The sequence below is a fragment of the Bombina bombina genome, chromosome 2, assembly GCF_027579735.1.
Source record: "Bombina bombina isolate aBomBom1 chromosome 2, aBomBom1.pri, whole genome shotgun sequence".
Lineage (NCBI taxonomy): Eukaryota > Metazoa > Chordata > Amphibia > Anura > Bombinatoridae > Bombina > Bombina bombina.
Window position 1 is genome coordinate 1,066,487,367 of NC_069500.1, and position 20,000 is coordinate 1,066,507,366.

The 20,000-nt window shown below is 34.5% G+C and overlaps 1 protein-coding gene across 1 annotated transcript in view; it reads right to left on the reverse strand.

Moving 5' to 3' along the window:
• The window catches only part of MGAT4D (MGAT4 family member D), a 559,080-nt gene that overhangs the window by 34,906 nt on the left and 504,174 nt on the right, over positions 1–20,000 (reverse strand). The window contains exons 11-12 of the mRNA XM_053703693.1: positions 9,537–9,730; positions 8,077–8,155 (exon numbers count right to left, since the gene is read on the reverse strand). Of these exons, the coding sequence (XP_053559668.1) occupies positions 8,077–8,155; positions 9,537–9,730 (273 nt within the window). The remainder of the gene's footprint in view (positions 1–8,076; positions 8,156–9,536; positions 9,731–20,000) is intronic.

The following is a 20,000-nucleotide window of genomic DNA, read 5'->3' on the forward strand; positions in this document are numbered from 1 at the left end:
ATTAACACAAGGATGACAAGAAAATTAAGCAAATTAGAGAATATAAGTAAATTGGAACGTTGTTTAACATTAACCAAATACAAGGATTTAGGCACTGAGGTTGAGAAACCCTCTTTAAAAAAATAAATAATAAAATTATGTATTTGATTAATTTGCAATTCTTATTTGCCTTGTTGGTTAATTTGTTTATTCTATGTATTATTCATGGTATCCAAATACAATGTTTAAATTCAAACACTGTATCTAAAATGGCTGCTAATCTTCACATAATAAATCTACAGTGTATTGTAATTACATCAATATAAAAATGACTACTATACATAGGCTTACATAATTGTTATTCTCTCACTTTCTTGTCATGCCTTCAGATTTCTGATAAATTATAACTCTACAGACATGACAATTGTCTTATAACACGAACCTTCTAAATATGATTCATTCTAAATTAATTCTAATGGTCTTAAATACTAATTAAATGGGAAGAAAAAAAACATAATTTATGTAAGAACTTACCTGATAAATTCATTTCTTTCATATTAGCAAGAGTCCATGAGCTAGTGACGTATGGGATATACATTCCTACCAGGAGGGGCAAAGTTTCCCAAACCTTAAAATGCCTATAAATACACCCCTCACCACACCCACAATTCAGTTTAACGAATAGCCAAGAAGTGGGGTGATAAGAAAAAAGTGCGAAAGCATATAAAATAAGGAATTGGAATAATTGTGCTTTATACAAAAAAATCATAACCACCACAAAAAAAGGGCGGGCCTCATGGACTCTTGCTAATATGAAAGAAATGAATTTATCAGGTAAGTTCTTACATAAATTATGTTTTCTTTCATGTAATTAGCAAGAGTCCATGAGCTAGTGACGTATGGGATAATGACTACCCAAGATGTGGATCTTTCCACACAAGAGTCACTAGAGAGGGAGGGATAAAATAAAGACAGCCAATTCCTGCTGAAAATAATCCACACCCAAAATAAAGTTTAATGAAAAACATAAGCAGAAGATTCAAACTGAAACCGCTGCCTGAAGTACTTTTCTACCAAAAATTGCTTCAGAAGAAGAAAATACAACAAAATGGTAGAATTTGGTAAAAGTATGCAAAGAGGACCAAGTTGCCGCTTTGCAAATCTGATCAACCGAAGCTTCATTCCTAAACGCCCAGGAAGTAGAAACTGACCTAGTAGAATGAGCTGTAATCCTATGAGGCGGAGTCTTACCCGACTCAACATAGGCAAGATGAATTAAAGATTTCAACCAAGATGCCAAAGAAATGGCAGAAGTTTTCTGGCCTTTCTAAAACCGGAAAAGATAACAAATAAACTAGAAGTCTTTCGGAAAGACTTAGTAGCTTCAACATAATATTTCAAAGCTCTAATAACATCCAAAGAATGCAATGATTTCTCCTTAGAAATCTTAGGATTAAGACATAATGAAGGAACCACAATGTCTCTACTAATGTTGTTAGAATTCACAACTTAGGTAAAAATTCAAAAGAAGTTCGCAACACCGCCTTATCCTGATGAAAAATCAGAAAAGGAGACTCACAAAAAAGAGCAGATAATTCAGAAACTCTTCTGGCAGAAGAGATGGCCAAAAGGAACAAAACTTTCCAAGAAAGTAATTTAATATCCAATGAATGCATAGGTTCAAATGGAGGAGCTTGAAGAGCCCCCAGAACCAAATTCTAACTCCAAGGAGGAGAAATTGACTTAATGACAGGCTTTATACGAACCAAAGCTTGTACAAAACAATGAATATCAGGAAGAATAGCAATCTTTCTGTGAAAAAGAACAGAAAGAGCAGAGATTTGACCTTTCAAGGAACTTGCGGACAAACCCTTATCTAAACCATCCTGAAGAAACTGTAATATTCTCGGTATTCTAAAAGAATGCCAAGAAAAATGATGAGAAAGACACCAAGAAATATAAGTCTTCCAGACTCTATAATATATCTCTCTGGATACAGATTTACGAGCCTGTAACATAGTATTAATCACAGAGTCAGAGAAACCTCTTTGACCAAGAATCAAGCGTTCAATCTCCATACCTCTAAATTTAAGGATTTCAGATCCTGATGGAAAAAAGGACCTTGAGACAAAAGGTCTGGTCTTAACGGAAGAGTCCACGGTTGGCAAGAGGCCATCCGGACAAGATCCGCATACCAAAACCTGTGAAGGCCATGCCGGAGCTACCAGCAGAACAAACGAGCATTCCTTCAGAATCTTGGAGATTACTCTTGGAAGAAGAACTAGAGGCGGAAAGATATAGGCAGGATGATACTTCCAAGGAAGTGATAATGCATCCACTGCCTCCGCCTGAGGATCCCGGGATCTGGACAGATACCTGGGAAGTTTCTTGTTTAGATGAGAAGCCATCAGATCTATTTCTGGAAGTTCCCACATTTGAACAATCTGAAGAAATACCTCTGGGTGAAGAGACCATTCGCCCGGATGCAACGTTTGGCGACTGAGATAATCCGCTTTCCAATTGTCCATACCTGGGATATGAACCGCAGAGATTAGACAGGAGCTGGATTCCGCCCAAACCAAAATTCGAGATACTTCTTTCATAGCCAGAGGACTGTAAGTCCCTCCTTGATGATTAATGTATGCCACAGTTGTGACATTGTCTATCTGAAAACAAATTAACAACTCTCTCTTCAGAAGAGGCCAAGACTGAAGAGCTCTGAAAATTGCACGGAGTTCCAAAATATTGATCGGAAATCTCACCTCCTGAGATTCCCAAACCCCTTGTGCCGTCAGATACCCCCACACAGCTCCCCAACCTGTAAGACTTGCATCTGTTGAGATTATAGTCCAGGTCGGAAGAACAAAGAAGCCCCCTGAACTAAACGATGGTGATCTGTCCACCGTGTCAGAGAGTGTTGTAAAATCGGTTTAAAGATATTAATTGAGATATCTTTGAGTAATCCCTGCACCATTGGTTCAGCATACAGAGCTGAAGAGGTCGCATGTGAAAACGAGCAAAGGAAATCGCATCTGATGCGGCAGTCCTAAGACCCAACATTTCCATGCATAAGGCTACCAAAGGGAATGATTGTGACTGAAGGTTTTGACAAGCTGATATCAATGTTAAACTTCTCTTGTCTGACAAGGACAGAGTCATAGACACTGAATTTATCTAGAAACCTAAAAAGGTTACCCTTGTCTGAGGAATCAATGAACTGATTGGTAAATTGATCCTCCAACTATGAACTTGAAGAAACAACACAAGTCGATTCGTATGAGATTCTTCGAAAATGAGAAGACTGAGCAAGTACCAAGATATCGTCCAAATAAGGAAATACCAAAACCCTATTCTCTGATTACAGAAAGAAGGGCACCGAGAACCTTTGAAAAAAATTCTTGGAACTGAGGCTATGCCAAACGGTAGAGCCACAAAACTGGTAATGCTTGTCTAAAAAGAGAATCTCAGACACTAAAAGTGATCTGGATGAATCGGAATATGCAGATACACATCCTGTAAATCTATTGTAGACATATAATGCCCTTGCTAAACAAAAGGCAGGATAGTCCTACAGTAACTATCTTGAATGTTGGTATCCTAACATAACGATTCAATAATGATAGATCCGGAACTGGTCTGAAGGAATTGACCTTCTTTGGTACAATAAAGAGATAAAATAAAACCCCAGCCCCTGTTCCAGAACTGGAACTGGCATAAATACTCCAGCCAACTCTAGATCTGAAACACATTTCAGAAATGCTGAGCCTTTGCTGTGTTAACTGGGACACGGGAAAGAAAAGAATCTCTTAGCAGGAGGCCTTAACTTGAAGCCAATTCTGTACCTTTCTGAAACAATGTTTCTGAAACCAGAGATTAAGAACGGAATTGATCCAAATTTCTTTGAAGAAAACGTAATCTGCCCCATACCAGCTGAGCTGGAATAAGGGCCGCACCTTCATAGGTACTTAGGAGCTGGCTATAGGTTTCTATAAGGCTTGGATATATTCCAAACTGGAAATAGTTTCCAAACTGATACCGCTCCTGAGGATGAAGGATCAGGTTTTTGTTCCTTGTGAGGAAAGGAACGAAAATGATTATTTACCCTGGAAAGAAAGGGAAAGCAAAGTTGACTTAGAAGACATGTCAGCATTCCAAGTCCATAAAGCTTTTCTAGCTAAAATAGCTAGAGACATATACCTGACATCAACTCTAATGATATCAAAAGATGGTATCACCAATAAAATTATTAGCATATTATAGAATAATGATAATGCTATAAAATTATGATCTGTTACTTGTTGCGCTAAAGCTTCTAACCAAAAAGTTGAAGCTGCAGCAACATCCGCTAAAAATATAGCAGGTCTAAGAAGATTACCTGAACATAAGTAAGCTTTTCTTAGAAAGGATTCAATTTTCCTATCTAAAGGATCCTTAAATGAAGTACTATCTGCCGTAGGAATAGTAGTACATTAGCAGGAGTAGAGACAGCCCCATAACCTTAGGGATTTTTGTCCCAAAAAACTCTAATCTGTCAGATGGCACAGGATATAATTTGCTTAAACGTCTAGAAGGAGTAAATAAATTACCCAAATTATTCCGTTACCTGGAAATTACTTCAGAAATAGCATCAGGGAGATAAAACACTTCTGGAATAACTACAGGAGATTTAAAAACCTTATTTAAACGTTTACATTTAGTATCAAGAGGACCAGAATCCTCTATTTCTAATGCAAATAACACTTCTTTAAGTAAAGAACGAATAAATTCCATCTTGAACAAATACAAAGATTTATCCGCATCAACCTCTGAGACAGAAACCTCTGAACCAGAAGAACCATTATCAGTATCAGAATGATGATGTTCATTTAAAAATTCATCTGAAAAAAGAGAAGTTTTAAAAGACTTTTATGTATACTAGAAGGAGAAATAACAGACATAGCCTTCTTAATGGATTTAAAAAATAAAATCTCTTATGTTATCAGGAACACTCTGAAAATTAGATGTTGACGGAACAGCAACAGGTAATGTAACAGTACTAAAGGAAATTTTATCTGCAATAATAAGTTTGACATGACATGCAATACAAATAACAGCTGGAGAAACAGATACCAAAAGTTTATAGCAGATACACTTAGCTTGGTAGCTCCAGCACTGTGCAGTGATTTTCCTGAAGTATCTTCTGACTCAGTTGCAACGTGGAACATCTTGCAATATGTAAAAGAAAAAAACAACATATAAAGCAAAATTGATCAAATTCCTTAAATGACAGTTTCAGGAATGGGAAAAAAGCCAAAGAACAAGCTTCTAGCAACCAGAAGCAATAAAAAATGAGACTTAAATAATGTGGAGACAAAAGTGACGCCCATATTTTTTTCGCGCCAAATAAGACGCCCACATTATTTGGCGCCTAAATGCTTTTTGGCGCCAAAAATGACGCCACATCCGGAACGCCGACATTTTTGGCGCAAAATAACGTCAAAGAATGACGCAACTTCCGGCGACACGTATGACGCCGGAAACGGAAATAGAATTTTTGCGCCAAAAAAGTCCGCGCCAAGAATGACGCAATAAAATGAAGCATTTTCAGCCCCCGCGAGCCTAACAGCCCACAGGGAAAGAGTCAAATTTTAAGGTAAAAAATGTTAAATTAAAATGCATTATCCCAAATATGAAACTGACTGTCTGAAAAATAAGGAAAGTTGAACATTCTGAGTCAAGGCAAATAAATGTTTGAATACATATATTTAGAACTTTATAAACAAAGTGCCCAACCATAGCTTGGAGTGTCACAGAAAATAAGACTTACTTACCCCAGGACACTCATCTACATATAGCAGATAGCCAAACCAGTACTGAAACGAGAATCAGCAGAGGTAATGGTATATATAAGAGTATATCGTCGATCTGAAAAGGGAGGTAAGAGATGAATCTCTACGACCGATAACAGAGAACCTATGAAATAGACCCCTTAGAAGGAGATCACTGCATTCAAATAGGCAATACTCTCCTCACATCCCTCTGACATTCACTGCACGCTGAGAGGAAAACCGGGCTCCAACTTGCTGCGGAGCGCATATCAACGTAGAATCTAGCACAAACTTACTTCACCACCTCCATCGGAGGCAAAGTTTGTAAAACTGAATTGTGGGTGTGGTGAGGGGTGTATTTATAGGCATTTTAAGGTTTGGGAAACTTTGCCCCTCCTGGTAGGAATGTATATCCCATACGTCACTAGCTCATGGACTCTTGCTAATTACATGAAAGAAAATGCTTTTATGGCAGAATTTTATCTGTGATTCAATTGAGAAAAATAAGGGAAATATGCTGCTTACAAGCACAACCAGGAAATGACTGCCCTACCTTACCTAGAACAAAAAAAAATTCAACATTTTCTAGGGAATGCAAAAAATTTTAAGTTTCAAATATCATTAAAATAGAGATGATTTTTGTATATTTTAAAAAACAAATTGTGGCAATTTTATTTCTGTTACCTTGGGTTTTGTTACGTAGTTTAGCCGTCATAACTAAAGGATAACGTTTATATGTTCAGTCATGACAATGCTTGCACAGGCCTGTGCTAGCCATAGAGCTTAGTTTCATTCTTTGAATCCAATTAATGGGCATATATTTCTATGGATGGAGCCCTTTTATGGAATTTTATATTCGTAAAAGGGACATTGTGCACTAGATTTTCTTTGCATACATGTTTTGTAGCTCATACATTTATACAGCCCATCTTGGTGTGTTTTTGTAACAATTATAGATTTGCTTATTTTTTAATAACATTGTGCTTATTTTCAGACTTGTAACCAAGCCCCAAAGTATCAGATGTAGGCTAAAGTCTACAGATTCCTGCTTTCTCCTGTTTAATGGGTCTTTTCATATGCAGGGGAGGGGGGAGTGTCCGCTCTGCTTTGTCAGACCCTTTCACTGGGTGTCCCAGCTTAACATTATAAACGACTGGGAGCTTCTAAGTAAGTTTTAAAAGTTTTTAGACTGGATTTTTATATCATCTGTGCATATTATTCTTTATAGTAGTGTCTATTACATGCAGTTATAGGAACAACTGGTGCATACTGTCCCGTGCATTTAGGACATAAAAATATTTACAAGGTTAGAAAAATCAGCTTTGCAGGTTGATAAATATGATGATTTTTAGTTCAGTTATTTCCAGTTTACAGGCTGTTCAATTCAGGATCTTAAAAAAACCTTTTGTGCTAAGGAGAAATAAAATATTCCTATTTGTCACTTAATATCTCATCAATCACTATTAAAGGGATAGTAAAGACTATAAGGTTGTTGTACAACATGTTTATGTGCAGTAAGAAAAAAACAAAACCTTTGCAATATAATATATATATATATTTTTTGCACCCGTTTCTGTAATTTAAATCTGAAAATAAAAAAGGGTTTTTTTTTTTTTTCAATTCTCAGAACTATTAAATCTAATATAATTTGCCTAGCCTTGTCTCCTCTGATAACAAGTTCTGATTGGCTGCTCCAAACAGGACACGTAGTGGTTATTGAAAAGCAATTGCAGCAAACTAGGTGATAATGCATTCCAAATATTTTTAAACTCATCTAGTATATTAGATTATTTAAAGACTGCAGAAAATATCTCAATTGCAAGGTGTTTATAAATGTTCATGATTCTTAAAGGGGCAGTAATTATTGCAGGGAAAAATCAAGAATGACTGAGAATAAATTCTTGAGTATTTTTATGAATAAATAACCTTTGTAGTATTTTCTATTGTTAAGTGGTTTAAAACATATAATTCTTTATGGAGTTAAATTAAATTTTAAAGATATATTGTATAATATGGAAAAATATACACAATTTTAAATTTCATTTGGATTTATTGCACAATACAAAGATAAAATATAATCATATTAAGGGTAGTTTTTTTTTTGTTTTTTTTTAGTAAAAATGGATATATGATCAAATTATCTAAATCTACCTGGCATACTACCGAACATCTATAAAATCCCTGACACTAATAGTGTTAAAGATTGCTTTCTCAAATGAACCCTTGCTTGGATAAGGTAGAAAATGATATCCCACAATATACAAATTCATATTAAAATACAATAACCAACCTCTTCAGGTAAAACCTCCACTGTAGTGTTGAACAATTTATCACCTGGATGTTCAATATTTCCACTTCTAAACAGGTACCTATCAGCAAACACAACACAAAAGGTGGATGAAAGAACATGAAACAACATAAAAAAATAGTAAGTTATATGCAATAAAATGTTAGTTTTCTATTGTTCTCTCTAAGGAGGCCATTATCTAAAGGTCTCTGGGCTAGCGAGATTATTTCCCTGGTGGAATTTTATAAAGCCACTTTTTACCGTGAAAACAGGGTGTCTCGCTAAGGGGCATATACTGCATTTTTGTATAGGGAGGAGATGTAAACATTACAAAACAACAATTAAAATTGTAATTTAAAAATCATACAAAATGAATCATTTAACCATTCATACAAAAATACATCAAAAAAGGTGCATCAAAAATGTTAACAAAATAGTTGACCAAAAATCTTATTTCATCAAAAATGTAAAATTTGTATGTAAATTACACATGCCTCGTATTAAATATACACACTGTAATTTGTAATTGAAGTACACTGGATATGCAAAAATCTGCATACAAATTCATGCTTACAAGTACAAAATACAAAGCGCAATTGTTGTTTTGTTCGTAAAATGGGCGTTCCATGGGCGTGTATGAAACTCTCTCAAATCCCAGCGTAACTCTCTAAACATTTCTGCCCTACAGTTCTCACTGTTTTTTTTTCTCACAAATGAAAAGGTGGAGAGTTTGTGACAAAATACTTAAAGGGACATGAAACCCAAAGTTTTTCTTTCATGATTCAGATAAGAGAATACAATTTTAAACAATTTTCCAATTTACTTCTATTATCTAATTTGCTTCATTTTCTTGGTATCCTTTGTGAAAGAAGCAGCAATGCACTACTGGGAGCTAACTGAAAGCCAATGACAAGATGCAAATATATGCAGCCACCAATCAGCAGCTCCTGAGTCTACCTAGGTATCCATTTCAACAAAGGATATCAAGAGAACAAAACAAAATTAGATAATAGAAGTAAATTGGAAAGTTGTTTTAAATCACAATATCGATCTGAATCATTAAATAATACATTTGGGATTTATGTCCTTTTAATACCATAATAGGAAATGACATGAATATGAAAATATAGGCGATTGTAATATGCTATACTCAAAAAGAAGCGTATTATGATTTATATTGGCTGCAGGATTTAATTTTTAAAGTGCAACTCCTGCTCACTGCTAACTTCACACTACACTGCAAAGTCTAGTGGGGTCTAGGCATATGCACGCCTACATCTCTGCTTTTCAAAAAAGATCCCAAGAGAATGAAAAAATAATAAATAGAACTAAATTATAAAGATATTTAAAATTACATGCTCTATCTGGATCATAAAAAAAGGTTTCTTAGCCCTTTAAATAATTATTTTGAAGCTAACCAAAGTACTTGAGCAAACAAATTAAAAATTAACAAAAGGTCATACCCATAAACTTGCAAAGGTGCATCAAAGGAGAACAGAATATAATCCCCAGCCACAGGAGAGAATGACCAAAAGCACTCATGCCCAAGATATGCTTTTTCCAATGTGTACTGTTGGTAAACCTTAAGGCTTGTGCTAACCGTTGCTGGAGGATTCATATGCGCCTTGTATAAAACTTTTTTGTCAAAGTCTTTATCCTATATAATAAGAAGCAAATATGTTAAAGCAGATATCTTACCAGAGAACATATTTCTATATGGTACAGACAGTTTTTAAATACACAGCAAAATGACAGTTAATATATACACCTTTTTTAATACAAATAGCATGCAGATGTAAAACAGATCTACAGAGGAATGTCTCTTTACATTAGGATTGTTTTTCCCACTTTTAGGGCTCCATGTACTAAGCAGTCAGCGAGCTACCCGCAACAAATCTCGCGCCCAAACTCGCAAACTGATATGTACAAAGCCGTCAATTATGTAAAAACTCGCATCTTTAAAATTGCGAGCGTACTTATCCGCCATACCTCGCTACCTCTCCATTTTTTACTGTAATTAGACACATTTGACCACCAACTCGCCAAAAACGAATGTACTAAAAAATCTATTTGTCCGCTCGCGTCAATTTCCGCTCCCACCTCGTTATTTTTGCCTCGCCACCTTTTAGGTGGCGGGCAAGGTACAAAACAATAGGAAAGTCACTCTAGACGCCAGTCTAGACATATATAAAAGGCAGTAATATCAGCATTGTACTTACATTGTTCATTTCAGCAGCTATGGAGAGAATTCTGTTTTTGTTTATTCTCCGTTTGATGCGAATCCGGGCTAGAAGACAGAATACTGGAAATGTAGCTAATCGATTGGTTAGAAGAAGGAGAGTTCGAGTCCCCCGTGTATTCCTTCCACGGGTTGGTTTGCACGGCCTTTCTGACCGAGAGATCATACAAAGATTCCGGCTTGATCGTGAATCGATATTACACCTGTATCGAGAGATTGAAGATCATTTGGAGCCGATGACTGCTCGTTCACAAGCTATTCCGGGACTTCTCAAACTATTAGCGGCATTGCATTTTTTTGCAACAGGCTCCTTTCAGGCAGTTTCTAGCGTCATTATTGGAATGAGTCAATCTGCTTTTTCACGCCACTTATCCAAAGTAATAGGGGCTATGATGGTTATTTTTCATCGATATGTTTGTTTGCCATCTACCCCTGAAGAATGGCAATCTATCAAGTCAAATTTCTATAGGATGGCTGGGATGCCCAATGTCCTAGGTGCCATAGACTGTACCCATGTTGCTGTAAGACCACTTCAAGCTCGTGAGGAGATCTATAGGAATCGAAAGCATTTCCATTCCTTGAATGTCCAGATGGTCTGTGACCCCCACATGAGGATTATCAGTGTCCGTTCTAACTTTCCTGGATCCTGTCATGATTCTTACATTTTAAGGCAGACTGGGTTATACCGGAAGTTCGAGGAGGGAAATATGCCTGACGGATGGCTTCTAGGTAAGCATAACTGGCGTCTAATATGTCTCTCATTTCAATGTACCAAAATTGCGCCCAATTTGTCGACTGTAATCTGTATAGTTTAATTGTATTGTATAGTTCTGAATCTTTATAATTATTCTTATATTAATATTTATATTTATTATATCTTCTATTAGGAGATGGAGGGTACTCATGTACAGAATGGCTGTTGACTCCCTATAACAACCCACAGACCAGAAGTCAAGTACGTTTCAATGAAGCTCACCGATCTACCAGGGGGATTATTGAGAGGACTTTCGGTCTTTTGAAAATGCGGTTTCGATGTCTTGATCGTTCTGGTGGTGCTATGCAGTATGCACCAGAGAAAGTTGCCAAAATTATATTGGTTTGCTGCATACTGCACAATATTGCAATTAAAAGAGGCTGTCCATTAGAAGATGAAGATCCAATAGATACTGATGATTTACCAGAAGAAATATGTGTCGAACAAGCTAATAGGCGTGGAAATGCAACAAGGGACATGGTTTCAGAACAATATTTTGTGTTTGAGGATTAAAGTTTCAGTTGATCAATAAAAAACTTTCTTTATTAACTTGTCTCCATTTTTTTTTAAGAGTTAAGGTTATTAAAAATCACTCATGATAAACAGTTAAATACATAACAGTTGTTGATCTTCAATTATCAAAGGTTTCAAATAAATAAAGTTTATGATCAAAGTTATTACAGACAATATATTATAGGTAATACATTGTCTTTGTGACATCACACTAGTGTCTACAGCTGCTCTCACTCTTTTACATATGTGATTATTGTAATGTAATCCCTCCATAGCTGATGCTAATTCATTGTATTGTGTCATTGAATTGTAGCTGTAACAAGCGACAGTATATTCAACAGTGCTTTATGTTATCAGATTGGATTTTTGAGTTAAAAAAGACTTGCTAATTTTATTTGTTTTATTCTAACCTCTATTTTTAACAGCTACTAGGTTTTCCCATATTCAAATAAATACCTTAAGGGCTTACTCTTAGCACTTATTTTCTTAACCTTTATAATATATTTTTGCATTCAAGATTTGTTAAAAGAATAGTGGCATATAGAAAATAATGGCAAAATAAATTATTTTATTACAAAATTATAATCTTTAAACATTATATATTAACAATTGTAAACCAAAGTAACTTGTTATACATATAAACACATCTGAAAAAAAAGGAAATGTTTAGAAACCAAATAACAATTGTAAACCAAAATAAATTCTAATACATATAAACACATATGAAACAAAGAAAATGTTTAGAAACAAAATAACAATTGTAAACCAAACAACATTTTAATACATATAAACACATCTTAAAAAAATTAAATGTTTAGAAACAAAATAAAAATTGTAAACCAAATTAAATTTTAATACATAAAAACCCATCTGAAACAAATAAAAAAATGTTTAGAAACAATAACTATTGTAAACCAAAGTATAAATGTTAATACATACACATCTGAAACAAATAAAATGTTTAGAAACAAAATAACAATTGTAAAACAAAGTAAATTTTAATACATATCAACACATTTGAAACAAAGAAAATGTATATGAAACAAATATCATTTGTAATAACTATAAACATCGATATTTACAAACCTTCATAAAATACATTACTCTACATATACATTATATTTGTCTCTATTTTTCGGGGATACATATCTGGATCAATGCGCTAATGATTGACATAACGATTAATCACGTCATCGTCAAACATGTCGCGTCCTGAACCTTTTGGTGCTGGAGAATTGGTGATATTAGTTTATGCCATGGATAAATATTTCCCTAAACGGATTGGTGGTGTGAGGGGAGTGAGACAGGAATGCCGAGACAAAATTATATACGAGATGCTGAGAAGAATGCATCGTATTTCAAAAATTAAAAGAACAAGACGACAGTGTCTTAGAAAATATAGTGATTTGAAGAGAAGAGAACCGAAGTACTATAAATCGATTCGAAGATTGATAAGGACATGTAAGTTTCAAAATTATATATGAAATAATTTTTAATAATATAAAAAAAGGGTTTATTTTTGAACTGCGTCATCATTGACGAATCCAGGAAAATAATATTTCCTGACTGTTACTTTGACTATATTAGTATATACAATTGCAAAAAGTTACAAACGTTAGCATGCAGAACTGAGTTAGTAGATTAAAATTTAACTATATAACTATATACACTTAAAAGGTTAGAAAACTTAGCATACAAAAATGAGTTAGTAGAGTAAAATATAACTATATTAGTATATAACATTGAAACATGCAGAACTGAGTTAGTAGAATAAAATATAAATATATTACTATATAACATTGAAACATGTTAGAAAAGTAAGTTAGAAAACTTAGCATACAAAAATGAGTTAGTAGAGTAAAATATAACTATATTAGTATATAACATTGAAACATGCAGAACTGAGTTAGTAGAATAAAATATAAATATATTACTATATAACATTGAAACATGTTAGAAAAGTAAGCATGCAGCATAATTATTTCAATTTTTTTTATTAAATTTTTTTCTTATATATATGTTTATAGATATGAGAAGTAGGAGAATGAAGTGTGCACACCCACCACGCTACTTAAGGTCAATGTTGGTGCAAACACCCAGAAGTGAAGCTCTTTCTCCACCTTTGCCAATAACACTATTGGATATTGAATTATCTCCAAATCCATATGCAATTTGTCATAAAGAGACACAGACAGGTAATGACTTATTATTTAAATTTTAAATCATATATTTTAGGTTTTGGCTAAAAAAGTTTTAGCATGCAATATTAATCAAGTTGCTAATTTACTTCTATTATCATTTTTTTCCTCATTTACTTTCTACTTTTATTTGAAAAAGAGGGCATCTAAGCTAAGGAGCCAGCCAATTTTTGGTTGAGCACCATGGACAGCACTCTTTGATTGGTTCTGTCCAATTATCAAGTACAACACAGTTGGTTCACCAAAAATGGGCTGGCATCTAAACTTAGATTCTTGCTTTTCAAATAAAGATACAAAAAGAATGAAGTAAAATATAAAGTTTATTTAAATTGCATGCACTATCTGAATCATGAAACTTAGAAATTGGTTTCTATGTCACTTGTAATGATTATTATTATTATTGTTTTAAATAATATATACAAGGTTTTTGATTTAATAGTTTTCTATCTTTGTAATTTCGTTCATAGATATTACCATGGAAGAAATGGAAACTAGTATGGAAATGGAAGAATTTCAAAATCCAGATAGTGTGACAATATTTGAAGCATTAACTTCAGATGATACTCAACCAAGGATAGAAGTTTTACCAACAATGATGGTAGATAAAGGTATGTTTCATACTCAGTAATCTTAAATCTAAGAAAATACAAGTTTTAACTAATACATATATTGTATATTTCAAATAGGAGTTGGCTCAGATGAAAGCTTTAAAGGAGTGGACATAAGTCTAGAAGCTAATATAGTAGATAACGTAGATACCAGCACATCAGGAGGTAATATTTGTGATGAAAAACCCTATCATACATTGAATATGTATATGACAATTGAATTAAATTTTGCTTTTCATTTATTTTTCTACAGATTTATCTTCAACATCAACTATTGAGACTGCAGACAAAAGTACTCAGAGTTGTCTAGAAGATCATGTCAAACAAAAAATTTCTAAAATTAGGGCAACTTTGGCAATGTTAATGGAACAAGTAGATTTTTTATACCGTAAATATGTAATTTGATTTCATTTTTTGTTTTGTCATGATTAATAACTGAGAAAAAGTTTTGTGTTGAAGAATCAAAAGTGAGTTTGAATTTATGTAAATAAACTTTTTTTTTGGCCATAAAAAAATTTGTCTTTATTAAATAATAACATTTTAAACTTAAAGGGACACTGTATCCAAATTTTATCTTTTGTGATTCAGATAGAGCATGCAATTTTAAGCAACTTTCAAATGTACTCCTATGATCAAATTTGCATGCTCTATCTGAATCACAAAAGAAAAAATTTGAGTACAGTGTCCCTTAAAAATACACAAACAATAACTATGTACACAATATACAGAGTAAAAAAATTAACAGTGACTAACATTTTAAACTTAAAGGGACACTGTATCCAAATTTTATCTTTTGTGATTCAGATAGAGCATGCAATTTTAAGCAACTTTCAAATGTACTCCTATGATCAAATTTGCATGCTCTATCTGAATCACAAAAGAAAAAATTTGAGTACAGTGTCCCTTAAAAATACACAAACAATAACTTTGTACACAATATACAGAGTAAAAAAATTAACAGTGACTAGATAATAAAAAATGTTCACTCCAGACGTTGCCTCTTTGGGTCTGTTGTCGCCTCCCTTTCACTGACAATAGCCAACAGAGATTGTAATGTCCTTTCGCTGATGCTCAAAGCTCTGTTAATTTGATGGTTTTTCTCTTCATCCATCTGCCTCTGCCACTGGAACATCTCTCTTTGCAGCTGTAATTTCTGCATCTCTATCTCATTCCTTTGCCTTTCGATTTCCACATTTTTTTCTGACAGAGCAGCCCAGCGTTCAATATTAGTGTTAATAATATTCAGCATTTCTCTGTGGTCCTCTCTGTATTGCCTTGCCAGTGTCAACATTTCCCTCAATGCAACATCGCCAAATTGTCCTTCTGCCGGTGTATTGTCAATATTTACACCACCTGTTTGCAGTTCAATTGGTGGTGCCTGTGTTTCAACAGGTTCCTCAATGTTTTCTGGTGTGTGAATTTCATCCGGTTGCGCATCTCCCAAATCTTCAAGAATATCCGGAGTCTCACTTCCATCATGCCCTCCTGGTGGTTCATCTTGAATGGGATTTTCCACTATCGGCATGAGATTGATAGTGATCTCCCTTGATGAGTTTTCTTCTTCTAGATCAAGACATAACAAATTGTTAGTAAATAAAAATAAAATGTTATAAAAACACTTGCAGAAATAGAATAGAAGGAGAGAGCAGATACAACCGTCATACACCAATTTAAGTTATATTATATATATATATACATATGTGATACATACCATCAAATAATGGAGATGAATGTCCAGTCAATCTCTGGAAAAGACGTCCCAAATCACCTATAAAAAAATAAATAACATAAAAATAAATAAATAAAATGCTTTTTTGTCAATGTAACGATATATTCGAAATTATTAATGGAAATGTATTTTGCAATTAACTGGACACTGAAGCAAAAATAATCTTTTTGAGAATAAGATATATTGCATGGAATTTCTATCAGCTTTCTTATGTAGTTCTATGATCAATTCTCAAAAAGAAAATAATGATAAATTTTAAAAAAAATTGAAAGTTGATTAAAATAGCATGCATGCTCTACAAGAATCCTCATTTAAAAAAATATGTACAAGATCTCGAAATAGAATATGTCAATAATGACATTTGACATTTAAAAAAAAAATTACAAAAAAAAAAAAGAGAGATAAAAGAGATAAAACACACAACATTGAAATTATTCATTTGTAAAGTACTTACCAGTTGCTCTACCAACACCAGTTTGTGGAGTGCTGGTCCTTAGATCCGGAAGTGTGTCCGCCGAGGAAGTTGTGTGTGTAACATTAGATGATGAGCGTATAAATTGTCCATGTGTAAAACTGTCCGAAGGTCTTGAAACAGCTGCACCGGGTGGTCTCGAAACCGCAGAAGAAGAAGTAGAACAAGTGGGCACCTCGTTACTCCTCACAGGCTCTGCTGTTGTTGGCATTGCTTAAAAAAAAAAAAATTAAAAAAAAAATTAGGTTTATTTTTATTTATATTTGAAACTGAAAGTTAAAACTGTTAATAATAATAATTACAGCAGTGAATGCAGGCTCAATCATTAAAGGGACATGCCAACCACCTTTTTTTATGATTTGGAAAGAGAATGCAGTTATAAACATCTTTATAATTTACTTATATTATCTAATTTGTTTTATTCTATAGATATTCTTTGTTGAAAAGCATTTGATTGATGCACAAAGAAGCCTCGTGTGATTGGCTCAACATGTGTATTTATTTTTCTTCAACTAAGAATATCTAGAAAATTGAAGTAATATGTTGTTTAAATTTCAATTCTCTATCCGAATCATTATTAAAAGATTTTGGGTTTAGTGGCCCTTTAAAGGGACATGAAAAAAAATAATTACCTTTACAAATTGCATAAGAAAATGCATTTTTAAAAATATTTAAATGTATTATGTTTTTGCATTCATTGGATTTTTATACTTTGAGGAAAAGCAAATCTATACAGGCACAGTAAATGATCATTGGTTGATGCACATAGATGGTTCATGTGACTGCGTCAACTATGTGCATAGCTATATCTGAAAAATGTATGTTTATAAAGCGGAGAACAATTTTGAAAGATGCTAACAATAATATTCTATAGTGAAATAACGCAACATGGAAGTCAATAGATCAGAAATTTAAGAAGGCATGTGATCTGGGGTTAGTCTCATGATTAATGTCGGACATACAATATTATTTTAATAGTTTCAAATTACATTATTTCTATTGTCATTATCTCTTTAAGGTTTCTATGCAATACTGGTTTGAAAATAAACACATGGGTGTTATCTTTAGGGATCACTATAGTAATAATCAACAAATCTTTAGTTCCGTTAGACCATTAAAAAAAAGGCAGTATAACAATACTATTATTGTACAATCCCTTATACATATATGAGACATAAATGATTACAGTATTTGGGGCCTAAATGGCTTGTACAATCCCTTATACATATATGCGAGATAAATTATTACAGTATTTCGGGCCTAAATGGCTTGTACAATCCCTTATACATATATGCGAGATAAATTATTACAGTATTTGGGGCCTAAATGGCTTGTACAATACCTTATACATATATGCGACATAAATGATTACAGTATTTGGGGCCTAGATGGCATATAGGATACTGAAGCGTAAGAAGTCAGATAATGTTATTTTAAAGAAATATATATTGGAGACAATAACCTATCATAACTTTAAAAAGAACATTTACGTCAACTATGTTGTACATTTACCTCTTAAATCACTGTCACAATCATCCGTTATGCCAGTGATGATCTCCGGTCCCAGACGCTGAACAAGCTTCTGCTCATAGTCATTGAGGTCTGCCACATATGCTGGTCCACCTCCGGTAGCACGTGCCGAATTTTTCTCTCTGGCCAATTTAGCTTTGGCGAAGCGTTTAATGTCGTTGTAACGCTTCTTCAGCTGATCGACATCCTTTTTTCCTGGACCCTGGGCACTAACAGCGTCGCTGATCCTTTGCCAGATCTGCTTCCTTCTAGAAAAATTTGTCTGTTTGACACGACATCCAAACAAATAATCATAAGAGTCAATAATCATATCAATCAAAACGACGTTTTGCTGATGAGAAAAGTGAGGATTCTTGGATTTTGAAGCGGTTTCAGATCCAGATGAAGCCATATCGAAATAGTAAATAAAGATCTCAAAAACGAGCGCTCTGTAATTACTCTCCAAAAATTTTGGAACAATAATAAAGTTGTTTAGAAAACTTGTCCATTTATAGGAGCAAAATTCTATTCCCGCTTCTACTATGACGTTCATGACACCTTACATGTCACGTGTTAACAATTGGCCAGACAATTGAACTGAAAGTTAAGTACATCAGCTTATTCGCGGCGAGCGAGGCGTCAAATTTATCAATATTCCGCCACTGCTCGCGGCGGGCTAGAGGTGTCTATTTGTTGTGGGATTATTAGTACATAGCTACAGCGGACACCATTTCGCCCGCGGCGAGTAACGGCGAGTTTAGCCGCGACTAAAATGACGGATGAATTGACGGCTTAGTACATGGAGCCCTTAGTGATAGGTAACAAATCTGTAAAAAAACATAATTTATGCTTAACTGATAAATTTATTTCTCTTGTGGTGTATCCAGTCCACGGATCATCCATTACTTGTGGGATATTCTCCTTCCCAACAGGAAGTTGCAAGAGGATCACCCACAGCAGAGCTGCTATATAGCTCCTCCCCTCACTGCCATATCCAGTCATTCGACCCGAAACAAGCCGAGAAAGGAGAAACCATAGGGTGCAGTGGTGACTGTAGTTTAATTAAAATTTAGACCTGCCTTAAAAGGACAGGGCAGGCCGTGGACTGGATACACTACAAGAGAAATAAATTTATCAGGTAAGCATAAATTATGTTTTCTCTTGTTAAGTGTATCCAGTCCACGGATCATCCATTACTTGTGGAATACCAATACCAAAGCTAAAGTACACGGATGATGGGAGGGACAAGGCAGGAACTTAAACAGAAGGAACCACTGCCTATAGAACCTTTCTCCCAAAAACAGCCTCCGAAGAAGCAAAAGTATCAAATTTGTAAAATTTTGAAAAGGTATGAAGCGAAGACCAAGTCGCAGCCTTGCAAATCTGTTCAACAGAAGCCTCATTTTTAAAGTCCCAGGTGGGAGCCACAGCTCTAGTAGAATGAGCTGTAATCCTTTCAGGGGGCTGCTGTCCAGCAGTCTCATAGGCTAAACGGATTATACTCCGAAGCCAAAAAGAAAGAGAGGTTGCCGAGGCCCTTTGACCTCTCCTCTGTCCAGAGTAAACAACAAACAGGTTAGATGTTTGACGAAAATCTTTAGTAGCTTGTAAGTAAAACTTCAAGGCACAGACTACGTCTAGATTATGCAAAAGACGTTCCTTCTTTGAAGAAGGATTAGGACATAATGATGGAACAACAATCTCTTGATTGATATTCTTGTTAGAAACCACCTTGGGTAAAAACCCAGGTTTTGTACGCAGAACTATTTTATCTGAATGAAAGATCAGATAAGGAGAATCACAATGTAAGGCAGATAACTCAGAGACTCTTCGAGCCGAGGAAATAGCCATCAGAAACAGAACTTTCCATGATAGAAGTTTGATATCAATAGAATGAAGGGGCTC